Source organism: Rhamphochromis sp. 'chilingali' (genome assembly GCF_963969265.1).
Source record: "Rhamphochromis sp. 'chilingali' genome assembly, chromosome: 9".
NCBI classification, from domain to species: Eukaryota; Metazoa; Chordata; class Actinopteri; order Cichliformes; family Cichlidae; genus Rhamphochromis; species Rhamphochromis sp. 'chilingali'.
In genome coordinates this window covers 4,655,656-4,679,918 of record NC_137936.1, presented here as the reverse complement: position 1 = coordinate 4,679,918, position 24,263 = coordinate 4,655,656, and the positions used below count along the sequence as shown (strand labels likewise).

The following is a 24,263-nucleotide window of genomic DNA, read 5'->3' as shown; positions in this document are numbered from 1 at the left end:
AACAGCCACGTGACATAATCCTAGAGCCTAATCCTTAGCAGAATTCCCCCAGGAGGACTCTTTGTACGGCAGGCATTTGTTTATTTGCATTGATTATTTTAGAAATTAGTTTAAGAATACTTAGTTTGAATTATATATCCATCCAACCTCTTTTCTACTATGTGTTAATAATAAATCTGATTCAACAAACAGCTGCATCTGAGTGCAGATATTTCACTGTTACTATGACAGACGTCCATAATTCAGTTCCATTCAATTTTCTTTATATAATGGCAAATCACAGCAGCAGTCACCTCAAGGCACTTTCTATTGTAAGGTAAAGAGCCTACTATAATACAGAGAAAACCCCAACAATCAAACTTGGCGACTGTGGGAAGCAAAAACTCCCTTTTAACAGGAAGAAACATGAGACAGGGCAAAAGACACACTAATTATTGATAACTAACGATTAAAGGGAGAGTGTGAAAAGAGGTAAGCAAAGAAGAAAGACTCAGTGCATCATGAGGTCTGTAAGATTAGTTGGGGCTGATTACTCAATACCTTGTATGTGACGAGAAGGATTTAAAACTTAATTCTGAATTTAACAGGGAGCCAATAAAGAGAATCCCCTATGGGAGAAATGTGCTGTCTCTTTCCCTGCCAGTACTCTCAACTGAAGCCTTTTAAGGGAGGTTTTAGGACAGCCTGATAATAATTATTTACAATAATCCAGCCTAGAAATAATACATACATGAAGCAGTTTTTCAGCATCACTCTGAGACAAGACATTGCACGTCACGGTATTTACATTTCTGTGGAAAGAAATGTAAAGAAAGTGTAACTTCCTCTTATGTCAGGGAGTCAGATACATAATACTGGGCCTTACTGCCAGATTTCACTTGGAAACAGTCAGTTTGACTGCAAATACATGCAGAAATTGGTCTGATGCCGAGATCAGAGAACTGCTCTCCCTTCATGTCAAGGATAAGATAACGAGTGTTTAACAGGACTGCAAAGGTCTTACACGTAATACCCAACTTCCTGCACCGCCTGGTCTAAATTAGATGCCAAAGTTCTCTGAAATCCTCAGCATGGCTGTAACAAGCTGTAAGGAAGCATTAACATAACAGCCACCCACGTGTGTATAACACAAACCCAAACCAATAATATCGCGACAACCCCAGAAAATCACGTAAGGAGTTGTTTTCTTCCCTGTCTGGAAAGTCCATTTGAGAAATGGTCCAAAGCGAACGATTTATTTACAGAGTGGCTGAATCGGTGAGACGCTCTGCACATTAGACCCGCCCTGTTTTATAAACAGCCGCTTCTTCCGCTTTCCATGATAAAACTTCAGTCTCCTGGTTCAAGCTAACATTACTCCAGTGACGTCGCAAATCTCAGGTTTCAGAAAACTCCACTGGAGCCACTGAAGACATTACGCAACTCTTTTCACCATTTCAAAATATTAACCTCTTCCTGACGTTTAGAGGTCCTGCCGTCCAGCAGAGGTGCCAGATCTGGTGTTAAAACGTGAAGTCTTAACACAAACAATCACACCCACATTTCCTCCAGGGTGCACCTTCCCTCTTGTTTCATTACAGCTGCCGTTTCGAATCAGAAACTCACAAAGTGCCTCAGAGTCCCATGACAGTGCATAAATTGCGGCCTGATAGAATTTTAATGATGTGTTGGTAGCGGGCGCTGGTGTGTCAGAGCAAGTGGAGGGGGAGGGAGGGGGAGGGAGGGCAGGTGATGCGAGGACAGTGCTGGTGTCACCACCTCCCCTGGAGACATCCTCCCTGTGCTGCTGTGTGACTTCTTCAAAAACCAGAGTCTCTTCTCACTGTGTCACTCTGCAGTGATGAATTAATTACTGCGACCTGCCACTCACACGTTTGCCGTGCAGCCACGCTGACTTGTACGTTTCATCGTGAGCTGATTAAGCCTAACTTGATGAAACCTGAGTTAGAGGGCACTGAGTTGGGAACAGTAAAATATGAGTCAGCTGCATTCACTTGCTTGGCACTCAGTGGGAAAATCAAAGGCTTTCATGCAAAGCGGGCTTCTTCATCAGCAGCTACACCCTGGCACAAAAATCTACTTCATTAAATGCAATTCATCTAATAAGCAGTACCAGCAGTTTTGTTGGACATTTATTAATGCTTTTTCAATTGAGCTGGCAGTGGCCCCTAAATACAGCAGCTGCCATTAGTGAAATGTTCAAGCTGCATCACGAGACCCGTTCAGAGCCAAATCAGAAGCTAAGTACGTGTCCAGCAGCTATTAAAAGACTCAGAGCAAGCACGCACACACTTACCAGCTGTATGACTCCAGCTCCAGTAAGGACTGAGTCCTGTCAGAGGCACACTGCAGACACCACATGTTACCCTGCGAGCCCCTACTCTAGACCCATCACCGCCCTGACCTCGCTTACTCCATCCCTGGGCTAAATGTTCATTTGCTGGCTGACTGTGCTGTGTTCTGACAGAGGACGGCTCCCCTCTCCTTCAACTCTTCTCCACTAAAGCTCTGGCCTCCCTTCTCGGCTTGTGAGGAGGGGCGTTCGCAGGAAGAGGGAGGGAATTCCTCCAGAGGAAAACTGGGTCGTGTGGCAGCGGGGGCACTGGTGTCCCATGGATTTGGAGGGTCTTTAGCAGGAAGGGGCAAGAAGTTAAAACTGGACAGAGAGGGAGAAAACTCTAGTGGTGAGAGAGAACTGCAGTAAGGATGAGGCCTGGGAAAAACCCCCTGGATATAGCGTTTTAGCTGGAGTTGGGATTGCATTAATATCAGTTCACCTCAGTAGATCTGCCCAACGTTCAGCTTTAATCAGCACCTGATAATCAGCTCTCTAGGACTGCTGATCAAAGGCCTTGAAAGTGTGCATTAGAAGATAGTATCACAGCCACAGCTTTCCAGCCAACATTACCCAAGGAACAGCTGCTCAGCCAGCTGACTGGCTCAACCATCCTTTAAACAAACAATCCGAGTTTAGAGGGAATGTTTGACTCACAACTCTTTGCATCTTTGTGCTGATGATGTTCCCACCTCAACCACATAAACTAAAGCCCTGAGGAGGGCCCCTCCACTTCCGGTTCATGACATCATTACCTCTCCCCCCCAAAAAAGATGGGTGTGGACCAAAGATTATATCAACCACATATAGTAAAGCAGTGTGATAAGACAGCTAACAGTGGTAGCTGGGACTGTAAGGCCTCTCTGGTTACACATCTTATATCCTATTTCCCCTCAAGGAAACAAAGAATAATGGAAAATAATCCTGAATACAATAAGTCAAAGGTAAAAATAAAGATAGAGTATGAAGTGAATAAGCCATTACAGAACTTAGAAAAGAGGACAAAATGTCTCCCTTATGGAGGTTTTATATATGGTGCAGCAGAGTGTAGTGATAAGAGTTTAGCATTCATTACTGCTACCTGTGGTACACAAGGGAAGCTCAGCTAGCAGCAGAAATGTTTTCACAGCAGAAGAATATTGAACTAAAACGGGTCTGAACTGAGCTCAAGTGATGCAAAAACCTGGATAAGATCTGAAAATCCCGCAAAGTCCCCGTCACTGGCTGAGTCATTATTTATTAATTAAAGTATTCACCCCCACTGAACATCGCCGGGGGAACCTGGTTCTCCTTTAGCTTTAATCATGACTGCGCAGCTTAAGGTAGAGCAGCAGCATTTAACACTCACTCTGCTTGAATGCAGAGAGGGACAGTTGGAGCCAGCTGCCTTTGATCAGACCTTGGGTTATTTTGGTCTCTCGCATCTCTATCGTGACAGCGATTACGGTACAGTAGTTAACAGAGATGGGATGTATTCTTACCTCCCAGATGAGTTTGAGACAGTGCGATAAGCTGACATGGAAGGACTCGTAAACACACTGCAGCTTGGTAAAAACATTAAAATAATCTTAAGTGTTGCCTGCTCCATATAAAAGCAAAGTTGCTGATTGCCTCTCATTCATCTTAGATTAGGGTTCCAGCTGGATCCCTAATCTAAGATGTTAACTAATGTGAATTTCTGTGTATGGAGACGCAACAAATTTGCAATCAATGGCAAGAGATATTCACAGCTATATCACACCTAATCACTGTATTATCGCAGGCGGATTGGTACAGCTTTTGTTTTATTGCCGTCTCGATGCATCAAAGACGGTTTGAACATGTTTGACTGACACTATTTTAGCTAGTGTGACTGTAGCATTGCTGGACCTTCAAGCTATTTCCAAGGTTGAACCATTGCTCACTTTAAGCTAACCAATTTACATCTTGATATAGTTTTCACATACTCTCTAAATTAAGCAACAAGGACATACATATAATTTTTATATTAAAATTTCAGCACAACTAAGAGACAATCAATAGTTTGTGAAATAAAATAAAATTCAAAATTTAGTACTCACTGTGTGAGCCATTAAAATACATATGACACAACAGATCTTATTATTCATCCAGTGCTGTCTACTTCTCCCCCACACCACCTTACATCAGGTTCCCCCTGTGACCTTTGAGCTACGTGAGCAGAATCACATCATCTGAATGTCTGTATGTGACAGGAATAACTCAGAACATTAATATTACAAATGTGTTGATTTACAGACATGTTGTCAGTTTTTTAAGGTACCGTAAGCTAGCTTTTCTGTGCTTACAGTTAACTCCCATTTTTCACTGCACTGGTATGTGCGTCCTCGTGTGTTTACCCTTTATTGATCCGACACAAAAGCACACGGAGGAATTCATAAAGCAGCTGGTCTTTTTCAAACAGCCAAACAGTTTCAATTGAGTGCATTCAAAGCGAGTTTAAAGAGTGACAACTCATCACAGGATGGCTCTTTTAAGGGCTTGAGTTACAGACACACCTGTCACACTCTGTCTAGACTCCAAAGTGGGAACAGCAGTGCTCCTTGTCCTTGTATTAATCCCTATATCACTTCCAGTTCCTCAGCGCTGAGGACGGAGGGTGTGACAGCTCCGGTCCAACTATAACGACCAGATCTTACTCTCGTCTTACACACACTTCAGTCTCCGTCTACGGCAGGCAAACCTTAGCTCTTCTCACTACCAACACCTCCTTATACAGCCAGGATGACAACATGCCACACCCACAGCTGTGTGGGTGTGGCACATTTCACATACTGCACGAGACACCAGCGGGGGCAAAAATAGAGTCATTGACAGACACTACATTTTCTGCTTCACTTGGTAAGTAAATTGAGCAGTCTGTGTGAGTCGGGTACCTGGAGACAAATGTGTCTGCATGTCCACCTTCCCCAGATGCTCTGATCTGTGGTTTAAAACAACAGCAGCACTGATTAGAAGCTCAGGGAGCTTACCCGGATTCACTAGGCAGAGTCTCAGAGGAGAGACATTTTTCACAGGGAGAGGTGATGAATAAGTCGCATCAAATAATGAGATCATCAGCTTTAAAGATCTGGGGGCCTGATGCTTTTCCCTGTGTTAGATCATTGCTAGTTAAATAACCTGACAGTTAGATAACCCGCATAGCAGGGAAACATTTTTACAGACACATCTGAAAAACTTAAGGAAGCTTGGTCACAGCCATGGAGCTGCTATTTTTAGTTTCTGTTTACTTCCTGTAAGTTCTATTCTGATGAGTTGCACTCTCGCACAGAGAACAAATATCAGCTTCTGTTTCAAACAGACTCAAATGTTGCATCACTGGTTACGAGAGCTGTTCCTCCAGCTACGATTGGGTTGAAGGACCCGAGGTTTCCAGGCCGGATAGTGGCTGAATGTTCAGAGAGTGCATCTTCTTTTTGTCTGACATTCACCAAGAATTCATCTTCTAGGGTGAGACTGTCAATGTTGAGCTCTACTGTAATTTCTGAGAACCCAGAGCAGTGCCACAGTGCACTTGTGTGCTGGCTTAGAGCTTTTCAGGAGATTTTTAGCCAAACCAACACAATCCCGGCTAATCACCAGATCACTTGCCACACTTGAGTGCCTGAAAGTTGAGGCATTGTTTTGACACACTCGAGGTGATTCAGCAGGAACCATAGAGGTATGGTAGAAATGCCAGCTCTTCCATTGAATGTGATTCATGAGAATATGATCTTGAATAAGATCATACTGAATAAGAGATCTTCTAAAAATATTTTCTTTTCATTTTATCAGCAGCTGACCTCATTCAGTTACAGCAACGAATCACCTTTTCCCCCATTTTTTTCTACCAAGCTGTTTTCATACATGTAAAAATGTAAAAAAGTGAGAAGGAAAACTCACTTTTCAAGGTGCTTGGAAGATTTCACAAAGAGTAAAACACAACCTTGTTTGCAGTTGCTATACAATAAGCATGGTCTGCGGTGCACTCCCTCCCCCCCGTTACCACCACAACAAAGTCTAATTCTATGGGAAACACTGATGTGACTCAGGAAGTAAAAATATTTTCAGAGTTGAGAATGTCTTTGTTATAGTTAGAAATATGAGATTATATTTGAACTGATTCTTTTTACAAGCCACTTCACTTTAATTATGGGTCAGAACTAAACGTACACAAACAGGCACCATTTCAAAAATTCAGTGGAGCCATAAAAGCCGTTTTTCCATTAACCTACACCGACTTGGAGCAGAAGCTGTAGCATATTTTCACAAGTACCAGCTCATTCCTAATTATCTCCTGTTTACAGACGCTAGGGAATACGTTCATGTAGAAGTGAAAACAAAGATCCAGGCCCTTGTGCTCTGTTGGAGCTGGTCACACCACCCACAACCCAAACTGAGCGCTCCTCAGGCCCAACCCAGAAAGCAGACAGGGCGTCTGGCTGCTCGTTCTAAAGCTGTTTGGCTCCACTTCAGCCCTGTAATCCCTGAGCACAGAACCCACCCACGTGTGGCCTTCACGGGGAGGCGGTGGCCCTGCCCTCTCAGCCTCAAGCCTCTTCATGAGAGAGAGAGACAGAGAGCGAGAGAGGGAGGATTAACTTAACTAACCGCTGGTTCTCATGCTCTGTGCTGGTCATGTTGCTCCTAGCCAGCAACAGAGCACATGCAGCGCACAGCTCACATTACTTAAAAACAAATAACATTCACATGCAAGCATCACCCATTAAAAGCTATGAAACAAACACACACATACTGCAGATACAAGAGCTGGCAGATGAAAACATACTTGATGGTTTGTTGGTGTCCTTATGGAATAATATCTGTTCACGTTTATGCTCTGCTGTTGTAGCTCCTCCGACCACCACGCAGTTATTTAGCTTATCTCCTCTAATCCTCAAGCCATAACTCTTCCTCCATCCTGTATCTGAGCTGCCCATGAGCTCTAATACCAAACCGTTAACTCACAGCAGCACAGGGAGAAGTAAATATTGAGCAGCATCACAGGACGTTATTACAACCCGAGTCTTATCATGTATCGTTTCACTTTTAAGAGCTGTGAACACAGTGATGGATGCTGGATCAGTGGTTCTGCAGCACTCACCAGGATACAATGTAGGCCTCTCTTAGAGAATAAAAGAAATATTCTCCTACTTTGCTCTTATGTAGAAAACAAATTAATATATTTCTCAAAAACAGTTGACGTCAGTTTTACTCAGTTTGGGATCTTCCTTGCAGAGGTCACATAATTCAATTCAATTCAATTTTATTTATACAGCGCCAAATCACAACAACAGTCACCTCAAGGTGCTTTATATTGTAAGGTAGACCTCACAATAACACATACATAGAGAAACCCAACAATCATATGACCCCTTATGAGCAAGCACTTTGGTGACAGTGGGAAGGAAAAACTCCCTTTTAACAGGAAGAAACCTTCGGCAGAACCAGGCTCAGGGAGGCTGCCCAGTCGTGGCAGATAGCCGATCACATAAATTCACAGTGATATGCTTGCACTTGCAACAACTTGCTGATGTTACTTTCTACATTAACAAATACAAATAATACTTTTTAATATAATATGACATTTAAGGGCACTGTAAAGGTTTAATCTGTTCAGATAAAGTGTTTATAGTAAATGTCAAGATTATTTGACCCTGGTTGATTTATTTTTATTTTCCTCATCAGTAGAAGTTTGACTAAACCAATCCAACTATATTTTAAAATCTTTTCAAATCTGCTAAAGGTTTCCAGTATTACTTAAAATAAAACCAAAGTTTTAATAAACCACACATATCTGTTAATCAAGCCAGACAGGTTTATTCCCAGCTCTAGTAAACAAGATTTATCGCTGCCTCGGATTCTAAAATCAATCAGTGTCACTCTCGGGTATAAGTCCGTGCATGGTGTTAAGTTCTACTTTATGTATGTGTTCCAAAACAGGGCTGAGCTTTTAGAACCGCATCCTATCTTCAGTATTTGTTGTTGTAATGTCTGTGCATTCAATCCACCCAAACCATGATGCTATCAGGTGATTCAAGACAGGAAGTATTTTTCAGATGTCCCCCACAGATGGTGATGCTGTCTCGTCATTCTTTTTTACAGATTTTTTTCCATTAAGAAAAACAAAAGAAAAAACAATCAGATTTCATCCAACCAAATGACAGTAGATAACATTTACTGAAGCTCATCGTGTCGGTGTCTCAGACAGAACACATGGCAGATCCCGACACGTTTAGTTTGCAGTAAAAACAGATGAGCATCTTGCAGTGGCGTAAACCTGAGGCGCTCTCTGTAAAGCTGCTGCTGCTTCATTAGTATTCATAAACATTTTTCTATTCCAGGCAGAGCGGCTGGCTGAGTGTGCTCAGTTTGAGTCTGAGAATGGCTGGACACTGGCTATGCGTGATGGGAAAATGCAAAAGTACCAAGGGGAATAAAAAAAACAAGGCGCGCTGACTTCAGATAAACTGAAACAGGATAGGAACACGGTTCACAACAAGGATGCTGAAACACTCAGTCCGCACTTTACTGGGACAATTTTGACTTTCCAAATCTTTCCTCATTTGCCTTGTGCATAAAAGCAATTTTTATTTCTTCCAAAATTTTTACCCAATCCAGTTATTGTCCACTGGTCAGTTCACAGCATATCAAAGTGTAACTACTAACAACCAGTGGTGTGCCGATCATCATTATTAACTGTGCTTGTTTTTGAAATTCTTATCTAAAGTTCTGATGTCAGGTGGCATACTCACACAAGTTTCAACCTATAAGAAGTTGCTGCATATGAAACTAACATCTGCTACCTTGTTCCACTAAAGCCTTGCATTTTTTGCATGTTATGACAATGTTGTTTTAAAATGAACAAGTCTTGGAAGAAGAGAGAAGAGGGAAAGTCAAAGTTTCAACCCACTGTGGTTTGGTATTACCCACCCACACTAACTATCAAATGGCTTGAGACTGTATAAAATCGAAAGCAACAACGGCTAAGCAAACTCCCTAGAAGTGAATCAGTAGACTGAGCTTTGGTATTCAGTAACCTCTGAATGTGAAAGTTGCTTCCTGGTACCAGGTGCGTCAAACTAGTGAAATGGGATTTAATTCTAGGTGGAGCAGAGACGCGCTGCCAAGTTTCCTTTTCCCTGAAGCTTCCACACGCTTATGAAGAAGCTGTGTCCTTCTGTTGCAACTTTTAACTTAGCTTTTATAGACTGCATATTTACACCCTTTACAGGCAAATTAAATATCAGTTTGCATAAGGGTAATAAACACTGATAAGTGAAATTCTGAAAAACTGCATTGTAGTGTCTGCAGAATTTGACTGGTTGGTGTGAATGCTGTTGGGATAAAGGGCATAAAGGGAAACAGACATGGATGGATGGCTAAAACACAGGACGTCGCATACAAGACTGACTTTCAAGTCTTTTCCCATTTTCAGTTGTTCTTTGGTTAGTTTTAGGCAAGAGAACTACAAAGTCAAGTTTAGTAAAAGGTTATGGTTTAGATTTTACAAACTGAAGACAAACTTCTTTGCTTTCTGCCAGGCCACAGGAAATGAGAGAAACTGATGACGGCTGAATACCCTTCACGGGTCCCTCGGATCACCTCCCCTTTCTCTTTATGTCCCTTCTCTACTATCCATTGCTCATCGCTGGCACCGAGTGGGCAGCACTGCTGCCAAAGTGACTGATGGGCAGCACCCTCCGCTGTCCGCTCTGAGCAGGACCATCAGGCCAAAATTATGCAGTCTGAGATCCTGGCTGAGCGATCATGACAGGTTATGGATTTGCCTGCTGCCCCTGCTGGTTTCAAGGGCATTTTATCCAGACAAGGGAAACAATTCAGAGGCTCAGGAGAAGCACCTGTACATCATCTGCTGCAAGACACAAATGATGGAGGTGGTGGTGGTGGAGTGGGGGTGTGTGGGTGCTCTATTATCAACCAGGAGAAGAGACGAAACCCATCTGGTTCAGGCCTAACAGGATAGTTCCCAAAATGTCACAGATGATACAGGACAAGAAATGGAAATAATCAGGACCTTAAACTAACAAAGAAATGAAATGTCATTCTGTGTTAAAGACAGAAAATGAAAACAGAAGAGAAAATTCGTTCTCTGTGAAGCACGCATGCTGTACGACTGTTGACACGAAGAAAACCAAAGACACCAGAGGTTTAAAGACAAACTAAAGCCACGGCAAGATTACGCTAAGAACATGAACCTACCTTCATTGTAGAGAAGCTCAAGTAAGGACAGAGGCCTGTCTCGACCTAGGGAGACCCAGCTAGACTGTTCATTGACAAGTCCAGACAGCCTGTGGCAGCAGGGCACCGGCTGACGCTACTACCACTCTACACCGACAGACTTCCAGAGAAGCACGGCTCTAGTTCTGGTTAGTGTGAGTAGTAGACGGCTCCTTTCCCGCCCCTTTTTCTGTGATGTAGAACATACACACACATATACACACTGAGGCTGTGAAGGACAGGCAGCACCTCTGTCTATACACGCTGGCTTTGGGCGCTGCTGATGTTGGCATCTGTAATAAAGACCGCCTTTCTCTTTGCTGTGCACTCCTGCCTTCCCGCTGGAGTTTTCACCTCTGCCAAGGAGAGCTGCAAGGCTGAAATGGAAGAAAGGTTGTATGACGGCATTGTGCCGCCTGTGTGTGCCTGCCTGTCAGGGGAAGGGAGTGGCAGCCTGGTGTGACACACTCAATTACACTGGCTGATTGGGGATTATTTTTGGCTTCTACTGGCACCCTAATAAAAGCGAAACACTATACTGCGTTTTCTCCTATAATTACCTCTTCCACTCGTTGCATTAGTTGACCATCGTTCATCTGACATCAAATTACCCTGTTTTATTTAGAGGAAAACACGCTATCACATAACCAATCTTTTTAAAGTGCAACATATGACACCCTGTCAACTGACACCCTGTGCGAACTTCAAGAAACAGTGAGTTCAGTAGGAGTGGCAGTAAGTTAGAGTTATCAGCATTTCTGGAACAGCACATGGTAACTTGCGTGGTTTGCGAGTAATAATGGAGTTTCCATTCTTAATCTAATTGCAGATAATTAACTATTGATAATCAGTGGGGCGAGCCACAAAATAGCTTCACGGCTTAGCCATCTGGAATGCCCTAAAAGTACTTGGACAGAAAAAAAACACGGCTGATTACTACCATATTTTGCCAGAAGACAACAAAATCCTAAATCCACACTAACTACCGAAAAGTTCCTTCTAGCATTTTACTGACCTGAGTAGACTTTTCATTTTTTTTAACATCAGGCTTGAAAAAGCTGGGATGGCCTTTTCTTTTAGAATGAAGAAAGTCCCATGTAAAGATGGTTTAACACAAAGATCAAGACATTACAAGCTGCACTGCAATGGGATGAAATTGTACATACTTCCTGTATCTTCAGTAGGCACAGCTGGAAGTCTTGTAAACATTACATGGATAGAATAAAATAAAATTGAGTTGTGTACTGTATGCTGTTATCAGTAGAGGTAAATGAGTTTTATAGGCGTCCTTGTACTATACTGTATTTTTGATTTTTGGAAGCGATACAGTATGTGCGTTCATGTCCAGTTTGAATTGAATAGACAGAATAATCTGCCACTAGTCTACTGAAGGGGCAGGGAAGTGGCAAAATCCATCAAACACAGATCAAGTGCAACCTGAAGAAAACAAAGAAAACCAATGCACACGTTCATAAAAGTTCCTTAAACTGCAGTTACTCTTTTGGCCACTGGAGGCTGGCGCTAAAAAAAGCCAACCCGATTCGAGTACCCAAATGCCCAACTTTACAAATTCATAAAAATGCAATGTTAAGGGATTTCTTACCTGTTTGATTTTGTTAAAGATTAATCAGACAGATAAGTTGATTACTAGGTCTCTTTCTCACTGGGACCTCTCGACTGCATTTGTCATGTTGGTACCTTTAGTTGTTCTTTTAATGGGATAAACTTGAGAATTTCCTGTGTGGTGCAGGCCATTCAAGAAGTCTGTTCTTTCAGTTTTGGTGAAATGCTAGTATATTATTGGTCTGTTACTTAGTACTATCTACTTCTATGTGATGTAGCTAACTAACTAAGCTTGCTAGCATTGAGTCCAGAAACTAAATGCTATTTTCATCTTTTATATACAGTTTATGACACAGATATACGCAGTGACTTTAAGATACAATGTTTTGTTTTGCAACCATTGTCTATATCCAACTGTGACCCCTTTAGAAAATGTTTCACGATATCTTGTTGTTGTTTTTTTGCTGAATGCTGGTGAGCTAGCATGTGATTTAGTTAGCTGTTAGATTAAATGAGGTCCAAAGAATGCAGAATGAGCTTTATTACTGCCTACCAATAAAAGTAATGTGCTTTACTTTTACAACTGACCCCACCTCTGTCAGGTAGACTAACCAACTCTAAATCCTCCACACACACCTTGTATCTTGCATTTAACATGTGTAGAAACAGAAAACAAGATTCTAGATTAACAGACAGGCAGCTATCCAGTTTGGATGAGTGACCACCAAGTTCAAATAGAGCTAAGTGACTTCTGAATGTTCTCAGAGCTTTGGTTAGCAAGCCAGCGAAGAACATAACAATGTTTACATAAGACAACTCCAGATTTAAAGATGCAGCTACAACATCAGCAGCAATTCCAACTAGCATCAACAGCTACGTTCACTGAAAATAGCATCAATCGTCTGTATGTCTAATATTAAAATCTGTTTGATGATCTGAAGCATCTAAGTGGGAGAAATAGCACTTTCTTATTGTACTGTCCCAAATATATGTGTATTTTTTAAATTTTCTGATTTGCATTGAAGACATGTGCGTGGTCTTTACACAAAGACCTTCAAATAAAGCTAGGTGAATTCTCAAGGTACTCAGACCTGTTAAAATGTTAGCTAGCCAGCTAAAAGCATAAAGATCAGTTCCACCAACAGTCAGCAGCCATGTTCAGTCAAAACAAGTGTAATAAATCCTCAGACAAAACAGCTACAAGAAATATACAGTGCAGTTAAAGACCCTCATTTTTTTTTCTGTTCTCCAGACAGAAACTGAGCTTATACACCATCACCCACTCTACACTAATTTAAAACTTTTGCTGCAGTTCAATCATATAACTCCCATTCACTGCCTCAGCTATAGCCTAATCCTTAATACTTCAAAAAGCAATCTACCATATGTTAAAGTCAATCAGTATAATTTATTTCCCATTAATTTGCTGATACAGGCTTTGAAATGGCCACTTTCAATCATGCTCTGCAGCATGTACTTGTTGTTAAGGCTTTAAACATTTCATTTGCATTCATGATGTATGTTGCCAGGCGCATTTTATCCTGTACATTTGTGTAGCATAAGTAATTGGCCAGCTGGCCGAGCTGTCGATATTAGTTTTAATGAGCAGGACAAAGAGGTCCAACATGCATACCAACATATACACTGCCAGTTAGGTAACAGAGGCAAGCGCAAATTTATTTTAATGCCATTCAAGACAGCACATGCTGAAAAGACTCAGCCAAGCAGAGGTCAACCAGGGGCCACTGAAAATGCTTACTCTTTCCCAAATAGATCCTTAGACTGATGAAAGGATTTTTGGTTCACTCCTTCTCCCCGAGAGATCCATTCTCCTCACCTTGAACGCTTCCTCTTCAAATGGGAATGCTGCTAACCTTTTGAACCAGCACTTCCTCTACAAATCTACACGCCAAGGGGCCCCTTTTCCACAGTTCGCTCTTACTCTAGCATGTAAAGGAAACCTGAAACACTTCAAAACATGACAAATCTGAGCAGGCAGACTGGGTGGTGTTAAAACATGCAAGTACTACTGCTGACGTACAAGTGCAAAAAAATCACTGTAGAATAACCGTAAATTTCAGGGAAATATGATTTGGACAGTTAGAAGTTATTTCCCTAAGCTAAACAAAATATGGATGTCATGAAAAGGAAGGAGATGGAATTGTTTTTAAGAATGAGAAGGTGAACAGCACGATATATCAAAAAGAAGAGGAAGGAACATTTCCACTCATCATTTCCTACACTGTTGTGGGCCTCAATCTCAAGAACTAGCAAAAGCTTTTTAGTGAAGTGAGCATCACGTGTCCCTAGAAACTATTTGTCAACTAGTGTTCTGAAGTGTTTGGTGGAAAAAGCAGACTGTGAGGTACCGATGACTAGTGGCTGTTTTCTAAAAAAAATCCTACTGAGGTGGATTCCCAGCAGCAAGATTTCCCAGAAGACAATCATCTTTTTCTGTCTCCTGAGACTATGAATACACCATTTGAATATCTTTCCAAGCAGGCAGCTGAATGGCCTGATAAGACCTGTAGGTTTGAACACGATTGCCAGGCACATCCATCCACTCCCTCCCCTTCACAAGGTTACGTGTACGCTTAACGACATGACATTTTCTTTCCAAGAAGCGAGATTATCACCACGATCTACTGAACTGATTCTGAAATTTCCCATATACACAGCTAATATATTCAAGAAATAATTTCTTGAGTACAAACTCAAAATTGTTTCATCCCCTAATGAGCCCCCCCACTCCCCCACAGAACTGTGACATTTTGACACCAAATTAGCAACAGTTCATGTTTGCTATGGTGCTGCGAGACTGTCATTGCACTTCTTTAAAACTTAAAAACGGTGATGATTCTCAGCAAAGTTTATTTTTTATGCATTTTCCATTTAAACCAAATTAATTCATGTTTATCTTTTAGTTCAGTTTTTTCTCAACTCGGTTCTCTATTTCATACAAACTGGGAGTGTCTCATATGCACATTTTCACACAGCTTGGCTGATTGCACTAAAGCCCCGCCTACCTTTGTTTTAAACTTTTGTGTGTAAAGGACAGCCAGTGGGATGGAAGCTTGCTTTAAAACAGGGGAAATAATGCTAAAACAATGTTTCAGGCTCAGTACAACCCTCAGTTCATCCTAAATTGTACTAAGCTGGAAATAAGAGATGAATGTGGACTACATCTTTACCAACAAGCGGGAATTTGATGCCAACTCCAGCAGCTGGGTGCCAAAACTCATCACGCTCAAAAAGAAATCTAAATTTTGTCATTAATTCATTCCAACAAACATGTTTTTTTGGGTCTGAGAAAATGGCTAACATTTCTTAGACTAAATAGAGATTGTAAATGTCTCACACAATTGTTTCAGCTGCTGAACGTCCAGTTGGGTGCATCAATTAAGCATTTAACAGCATTACATTCTTCACTTTAAGCTCATTTAGCAGTTTTAATTCCAGTTAGGAATCTATTTGAAAATCCATATTCAATGAAGGTCACCTACTTGATGTAGAGCACAAAGCACATGGCCGAAATTATTTGCCTATCTGACCTCAGTCTGCCTTAAGAATCACATCAAGTCTCATTTGAGAAATAACAAAAATTAGTCTGCAAATGAGCTGCTATTTGCTTATCATGAAATTCCAACAGCTCTAATAAGTCTTTCTTTTAAGCATTACATCCAGCGGTACATCCTCTCTCTTCACATTCCAGCAATTGGAAGCTGACTAGCTGCACCTCTGGAAATGTTTTCCTTGAGTAGAAATGTGGAAAACCCAGCTGCCAAGCCACAGTCACCATGGCCAATCTGGTGCAGACCTAGAGTACAAATGGAAAAAAACTGTTCCAACTTTTCACACCACATGCTGTAGACTCAGGATACACTGTACTTTATAACTCAACAATAACATTTCAACTAACTCAGAGAAATGACAGGGTGCAAGGGGACAGAGAACATGAGATATTACAATTCATAATCAGTGCATTAATTCCCAGAGGGCCAGTAAGTTACTTCAGCTTAAGCATCTGTTTATTGAATGTTTGGTTTTTGTTTATGTGGACAAATGAGCCGGGATAGAACCACATGGTTCACACTGACACAGGGATAGATAATCTTAAGCAGCACACAAAGCGTGTGAGGAGATTTTCCACTGATCCTAAATGCAAAGCACACAATCGTATTCCCATTTTCCTTGGCGAGAGTACAGGAAAAGTATGGCCGCTATGAAAGCTCCATTCACTTTATGTTTGTAACAACACAGAGGTACAGTGTGGATTTATTTGAACCATTAGAGTCACAAAAACAAGCTTCATTTGTATGTCTTTACAGTGTGTTTGCACATTTTGAAAGCCACGAACAGAAGAAGTTTATGAATGTCTTTTGTTTTTTTGTTTTTTTTGAGTTCTATGAGTTTAGGTTCATTTAGGTTTGGGTAAACAAACACCCAAGTTTTATTTTTAATATTTGCTGTTTTGCTTTTCTGGACTTTGATGAACAGTTTTCCTAATAGGGCTGGGCCATATTATACCGTTCACGGTAATACCGGTATAATGTTAGGCAACGATAGGAAAATGAAATATCGCGATAGAATGGGAGTAAAACGCGCATGCGCGGTGCCTTTGTTTTCATACGCACATGGCCGATTGTTGAGTGAAACAGATGAACCAGAATTGGTTTGTAAAAACGGTGCAACTTCCGTGATGTGGAACTGGTTTGGTGTTTGTCTGTCAGATACACAACAAAGCACATTTTTTGCAGAACATGCAAGCGGCCGTTGTTATTGTCATATTTGTCGGACTAAGATGCTCTTAAATCTGGGAGTAATCTGGGTCCTAAACTCCGTACACTTCAGGTCAAACAACACTGCAGCATCACTTAGAGTTAAAAACTGTCTAAATTCTTTCATCTTTAATAAAACGATCAGCATTGCTGCTTTACCAGGTGTAACTATAAAGTTTAACTTCCAGGCATCCATGAAAACAAAAGTTATTACATTTAACGGAGTTAGAAGTTAGCAGGAAGCTAGCGGAAGTTAGCTCGCTAGTTTCGCTAGTTACCTAAACATGATATTGCATGTTCTGACTGAGAGATTTCTGAAAAAAATCAAACGTACAGCTCTGCTATCACTTCCAACATAAATGAAGACAGGAAACTAAACAGCAGTGATGTTTGTAGGGTTACTGAAGTTGGGCTAGCTGGTATATAATGATGTGCTACGTGATCGCTAGCGACACAGCTATGTTAGCATAACATAAACAGTGAAGCTGGAGGACAAACACTAACACTTTTCCACTTATAAAAGTTAACGTGAAGGTTCCTCATGGTTAGAGACAAATGCAATCGCATGGCAGGATGCTGTAAACGGACCAAACTTCAGTCAGGAGAACAACTGAGATAATCCATCCACAATACAAGGTTAGTCATTAATATACTGCAACAACATGGGAATAGAGCAGCTGCCAGAGAATTCAACATTAATGAATCAATGGTACAGAAGTGGAGGAAGCAAGAAGAATGAGTTTAATAAAGTTTGATTTATCTGACTGCTTTGTTTCGCTTAATGTGCCTTATAATCCCGTGCACCTTATGGTCCGAAAAATACGTACTGCACACTGCAGTTTAATGTTGCAAAGCACCTCTTTTTAACTTCAGTGGATATTATACATGGTTATGCTCAGGATATGTCAGCCCATTTCTACTGGAAATGCCTTTTGGTTAAACTTTCAGCAAGGAATTTGCATTTGCACTGTTACATTTTTATAAAGCTTTAATGTACATAAAAACCAGCTTCTTGTTTAAGTGAAAATAAATGGAAGGTTGTCTTTTTGCGCTAGTAATGTTGTGGAGTTGTATTTTGTCTCGCATCAATTATATCGTCGGTTATATCGTTATCGCAAATTTTCAAATATATATCGTGATAAATATTTTTGGCCATATCGCCCTGCTCTATTTCCTAAGACAATTTACACTTTCATGTAGGGTTAGGATTAGAACTAGGGTTAGGGATTAAGGGGGACTTAGACCACGAGCACATCAAAAACAGATCAAATGGAGGAATCTCCTTTGCAAGGTTACACACCCAACAAGAAAAACACAGTCACATGAAGAAGAAAGTTTACACAGAAGTCTGCATGGTCCGCAGAAACCTAAGCATTCTGTTACTGCTTTCATTTCTCAACATGACTGAAATGCTGTATCAGGACCATAAGAGAGCTGTGCATGTACAAATCCCTGCAAATGTCAATGAACTGAAGCAACTTGGCAAAAACAAGATTGCTCCATAGTGAGGTAGAGAAAATGATACAGAATAATGGGATATACTATATTTTTCACATGACGACACAGAGTAGGGTAAAAACTTTCTTTTTCACTTGATTGTCACTCCCACCCCTTAAACCACCCTTTATTTAAAGGCCTGATTTCATCCCACAGGAAACTGTCAGCCTGTTACAGCATGCAGAATACTCATTCCTGTAGTGGGTTTGCCATTCTGCATCAAAAATGCATTGTAGTAGTGAAACTAAATCACTATGACACACGATCGTCCACAATTTAGAGCATCTCAAGAACCCCTGTTATAGCTGCTGACAGTAATTGTGGTAATAATAGGAAGAGACGAGGTGAGCACCAGCATAATAATCCCCTGCAGCCTTTCCCTGCCACATGTTATTGGGCTTTATGGCAGCCTGTTGACACCAATCCTAGAGACTCAGTGGACCAATGCTGGGCAGGCATAAACAGGCTGTAATCTCTATGGCAGACTGGCTGGAACCATACGTCTTATCACTGGGCATTTGAGAGGTGGAGAATTGTGTGTATACAAAGACTTGTACTTTCGTCTAAACAGTAATGCCCACATCCTCAGGTATAACGTAGAGCCAATCAATTAGTAACACAACAATCAGAAGTGCACGGCCACCATAAGGCCATTTGTGTGCCTGTTCTCTAGAACCATGCAGGGGTCAAAAGTCACGAGTGGTCATCAAGCACGGCAATAAAAAAGACAACAAGAATGGGAAATTGTGGTGGTTCCAAAACATGACGGCTTGGACTTGAACAAGTTTGTTCCCTTCACAGTGAGCCTGCACCAGTTTGGAGTGAAAGGCCTGTCTCACCCTGTGCCTCACGCTCCACCACTGAAGGACATCTTGTGTGCATAAACTGGCAGACCACATGCTTTGACCAAATGGTCAATGACACTCTGCGAATGAGAAAGGTTGGACTGTGCATGTGCAAAAATGTAAAGAGTAACTATAATCTAAAAAATCTCTCAACATTTCTATTCAGGATTCTTTGAGTGATATCACTCTAGCATTCTTGCTGCATATGATTCACTTGACCAAACACAAAGAGGGCAACTCAAATTTAAAGATGAGAACAAATGTGGCTCTGATGACTCTGTGCATCAGATTTTGGATTCCATTCAACCTCAGCAAACTCCAATCAGAATCATTATCCTGGAGTCGAGTCTCCTTGGAGTGATAATGACTGATGGGCCAGCAGAGTGAGCCTCTGTCCGGCCGGCTGGGCCCATACCTAATGCCTTTCAAATCATATGCAAGATGAGTCATCAGGAGCTTGTCAAAGCTTCCTGGCTCCTTTTCACCTCCTTTGATTCGTCCTCCTCCTTCTGATGAGCCTGTGATTTATCGAGCACTCGCTGATGTAGTTTGCATTAAAAAACAGCCTAAACCTTTCTGCGTGCTTCACTCTTGGAGTGATTTGGATGCGTTCTCTTCTCAGAACACTTATGGCACCATCCGCTTTATTTTCTGCACCCGAGCTGCAGATTCAAAACAGGCAGGAAATGTCTTCCTAAACGTTGGACAAGGCAACAAATTTCCTGTTTAGCAACAGCTGTGATGCACTGAATCTAAACCCTAAAAAAAGTGTAGAGTCACAAACATTCTCATGAGTGCAACACAACGGCAGAGCTCAACCCATTTTAATTCATAACCCTAGAGGATTTCATCATTGTAGAATTATCTGATACCAAGCAGCTTAATGCTGCATAATCTACCCAACCTGAAAATCCTGCCCCTGAGGACAGAAACCAAGAACCGAAAAAGCAGTTCTGGCCTCAGAGCCTGAAAGCCCTGGATGTGGGCTGTCAGGCTACATACAGGAAAAAAAAAATCACACAAGTTAGACGTAATCCTGTGCTGCGGGCCAAAGCAGGATGAATTAATATTGAATTAATATTATTAAACCGTATTAAGACATGCAAGCCAATGAGTACTGGTACAAGGCAGAGGGGAGTGACTGCTGAGGACCCTCCATCTCATTTGCAATAATGGTTAGTATGGCACAGGAGCCTGTCCACTTTGTACGCTGAATGCTGTCTAGGTCAGCAGAGAGAAGCCTGATGTAATGAACTATTCCTGGGTCTGTTTAAATGATCAATAGGAATTCATCACACGAACGCCTGCCCTCAGCAAAAGTAGAACCGGGATGCAGCAGAGTTAAAGACAACACCAAAGAGAAAAAACATCAACAACAAGTGCACAACCCCTGGTTTGCAAGGCTGCTCGGAGGACACATCTGCCTCTGCATAGAGGGAGAGCAGATGGGGGGAGAGAGAGAGATAAAGGACAACAACAGTCCAGGCGCTGTCTGAGAAGTTGGACTGTCCCTTCAACCCCAGTTTGCTACAGCGAGCAGCAGGCAGCAAACATCAGCTGCCATGACATCAGACTATTCGAGAGAGATGGGAAGAGGGAGTGATGAGCGAGGGTGGAAGTGGTGGGGCGTAGGGTGGGGGGTGGGCACAGTGCATTTGCAGCTGCTGCAGTCATCCCTGCCAGACACCTGCTCAGGCAGCGGGTGTAAACAAGATCATACGTAGCCCGCAAGCACTCTCTTTCTCCGTCTCTGCTCTCACCTCACACACACTCCAAAGATTAGAAAAGAAGAAAAAGCAGTCCCAGCTAGGCCAATATGCAGGTATGACATGACAGAAAATGAAAATAACAGAAGCACGAGGAGAAGCAGCCCTACCGGCAGGGAGAGACAGCGAGCAGCCCGGCATATGGTCGACACTGGCAGCGTGAAGGCAGGGGACCATCCTTCCACATTCACCTCCAGCTTCAGAGAGAGAGAGAGACAGCTCGGGCCCTGCTGTACTCTGAGTCCCCTCAACACCACCACCACCACCACTTTCTGTCACTCTCTCAGCATAGCCCCTCCTCTATTCCCTTTCTCTAACTCTCTGTTTCTCTCTCTCTAACCCCCACTCACTCCCTCCCTCTCAGTGGAGTTGTGTGTCCAGCCTGACGCAGCCCGGCAAGTCCTTGCCGCTCGCTGGCAGCACAGCAAGGTCAAGGTTTTTCTCTGCACCTAGTCCTTCACACTGACAGAGAGCGAGAGAGAGGGAGGCAGCACTGAGACCTGAGTGCGTGCAGCCTTTTCATGCACCGGCTTATTCTCCTCTCTGGGCGAATGTGCAGTAATTAATGAGATGAACTGCTCCGAGTTTAAACATGCAGACAGCAAAGTGGGAAATAAAGAGACGTAAACATCAGTGATTCTTCTGGGAAAATGGTGAATTTAATCCGTATGACTGAACAAGAAATGATCTGTTTTTGCTGAGTAAGCCTCTGAGTTTGATATTGTGAAGATTTTAGACTGACAGTGATGCCAATAACTGATAGCTTGCTTGGAGAAAAAAAAAGGTGTATATTTACTCCATTGAGCCAAAACAAAAAAAATATTACCTCCATGTTGTATGTGGGATCAATCAGCAGGTATAAAGATATGATTGAAAAAGGCAGGACCCAAACTGCAAAGTTCACATGATGGTAATTTGACAGTAGAGAGACCACATTCTGATGGTGGTGTGACTTACCATCAACAGCAGCAGGATGTTGGAGGAAGTGTTGGAATAAGCCTCATCCCATTCTAAGTCACAGCTTACATGACCTATAGGATGTGCTGCTAATGTCTTGGCACCAGATAGATAGAGGAATCTTCGAGGCCTGGACTCTAGAAGACCTGTGATCGGTTAGAGGTAATTTGGCTGCATGCAAAGACTGACAGCATATTAGCTACTTAGGTGGTCAGGATGCTTTGGCACATTGGTAACCTTTTGTGATTTGACCAATTTTAAATGCTTTCATTTAAGAACTTTGACTATTTGTGGATTGGAATGAAGTGGTATTTAAAAAGCCATATTACCTTTTTCACATGCATTTATGAATCCACGCACTTGAGCAATTTATCTACCTTGTATTACACTCATGGCAAATTTTGAATTACCAGATAACGTAACAACTTAACTGTGGAAACTCACAGAGAAACACACAGAGATGTGCCTTTACCTACCAGGAGGTTTGAACCAGCTGCCTTCTAGCTGTGAGATAATGCTACTTTTTGGATAATAACCCAAAGTATCTGAATTGAAAATACCTCCAAATCATTACTAAAGTTAAGTACTACCATTAGTACTGACTTTGAGCTCTACTTGGTTTCTATGTTTAGCTGAAACCCATTACTACAACACCACCACCATCAACAACAATAACACAGCAGCGTGGCATTAAGCCAATGGTCTAAATTTAGCTAAAACTGTGAGGTGATAAGCACTGCTGAAGCTGACAAAACTGGCTGAAAGGTGGTGATGAAGCACGCAGTCCTGCATCTGACAGACGATGGAAGTCAATTAAACAGACTAACAGAGAGAAGCGTTCTTTTTTTAAATGAAGGAGCTTCTAAGAGTGTACGACTCACTGTTTCGACAATGAACTGCAGCTGGCATGGAACGGCATTAATATCCTGAGCTCGTTTCTCTGTCCACTTGCTGAAAGTTTGCCAGGGGTCATGTCCTCTTCCAAGACTGGCACTCACAGGCTTGTGGCCACTACTGTTTATACAGCGAGGCCACGAGAAACTGACATAAGGAGAGAGTGGAGACTACTTACTGTGCTCCTATCACTGGGCCTATAGGATTACTAGTAATGGGATTTCCCACTAATGGCTCCTCCTGACAGGTGGCGTCCTAGTTTAGATCACATCACCTAGGTTTAAATATTTCTCTTCCATGTGCTGCCAAAAAAAAACTGCCTTAGCTGTTTACACCAGCGTGTTCCCTGCAGCGAGAATAAAAATAACTACTAGTAGCTTCAAATAATTCATTCTGCAAACAAGTGACACCGACATGACAGCACCTTGAAGAAAGCCAGATTACTGAATCAAATCGTGTTTTTAGTTTGCTGTTTCTAAAAGATGGAACTCAAGACAGCAAAAACAGAAAGACAGGGCAAACGGGTGGATTTGGAGTACATATACCTACCTATGTAGGCTAATACAATGCTAGGATTTTAGTCAGAAAACCTGAAGCATGGATGAGTTTAACCCCACAGCAGGTCAAATTATTTCCACTAAAATGCTCCAAAAGCCACAAACAGCATTACACAAGAGAGAGGTCGAGTTCAGAGAGGTATTAGCTGAGCTAACAAAAACCTAGCAGGATCCCATCTGACACTCAACGGAGACCGAATATAATAATGCACAAATTCGAGCCTGAACAAGTTTAAGAATAACCCCTATGAGCTTTCTGTGGGGAATGATGCAGTCAGCCTCACGGCAGCTATTTCAACTTCCACACTAGCTTCATTTCTCAGTCTTAGAAGTTGCTGTTCAGTTAGGGGAAAAACTGTATGTGCTCTCATATTAGCTTTAACAACACTAACTGAATTCCACCAGTCAGAAGCACAGACTGTATAAAAAGATATGGAATAAGCTCTGGGTCAGAAACATTGATTTGATTTTACATGTCCATCTAATGTATATCAGAATATCTGTTTTAAAGAGACACTCAGGAGTTGCTTTTAGCACCTTTCTCTTGAGCAAATGTACTTTTTCTGTTTCCACCATTTCTAGTGGGACAGAGTTGTAGCAGGCAGCCCTGAGATTTCCTCGACAATGTTATGCTTTCCTCACGTGTCTCTTCTCCAGACAAAGTTAACTAAGATACAGCTTGTCTGGCTGGTTGTGTCTCAGGCAGGGAAGGGAAGGAAAACAAAGGGGAGACGGAGAAAGACAACAATAGCTAGAGGCTACGTCATAATGTAATGGCGCTAATGAGGATAAAGGAGCTTGTTATCGTTTCTCCATAAGCCTCTGAAAGCAGG

The 24,263-nt window shown here is 41.9% G+C and overlaps 1 protein-coding gene across 12 annotated transcripts in view; it reads right to left on the bottom strand.

The window, feature by feature from the left end:
* iqsec1b (IQ motif and Sec7 domain ArfGEF 1b) overlaps positions 1-24,263 on the bottom strand; it is a 235,928-nt gene that overhangs the window by 24,951 nt on the left and 186,714 nt on the right. The window contains exon 1 of one of the 12 annotated variants that reach the window (XM_080890611.1): positions 22,861-22,965. The exons of 9 other annotated variants lie outside the window; for them this stretch is intronic. In XM_080890611.1, coding sequence (XP_080746737.1) covers positions 22,861-22,952 — 92 coding nt within the window. In that variant the 5' untranslated portion in view covers positions 22,953-22,965. Of the gene's footprint in view, positions 1-2,296; positions 2,427-21,132; positions 21,208-22,860; positions 22,966-24,263 lie in introns of those variants that run through there. 2 more of the 12 variants (XM_080890608.1, XM_080890614.1) reach the window with 2 other exon arrangements.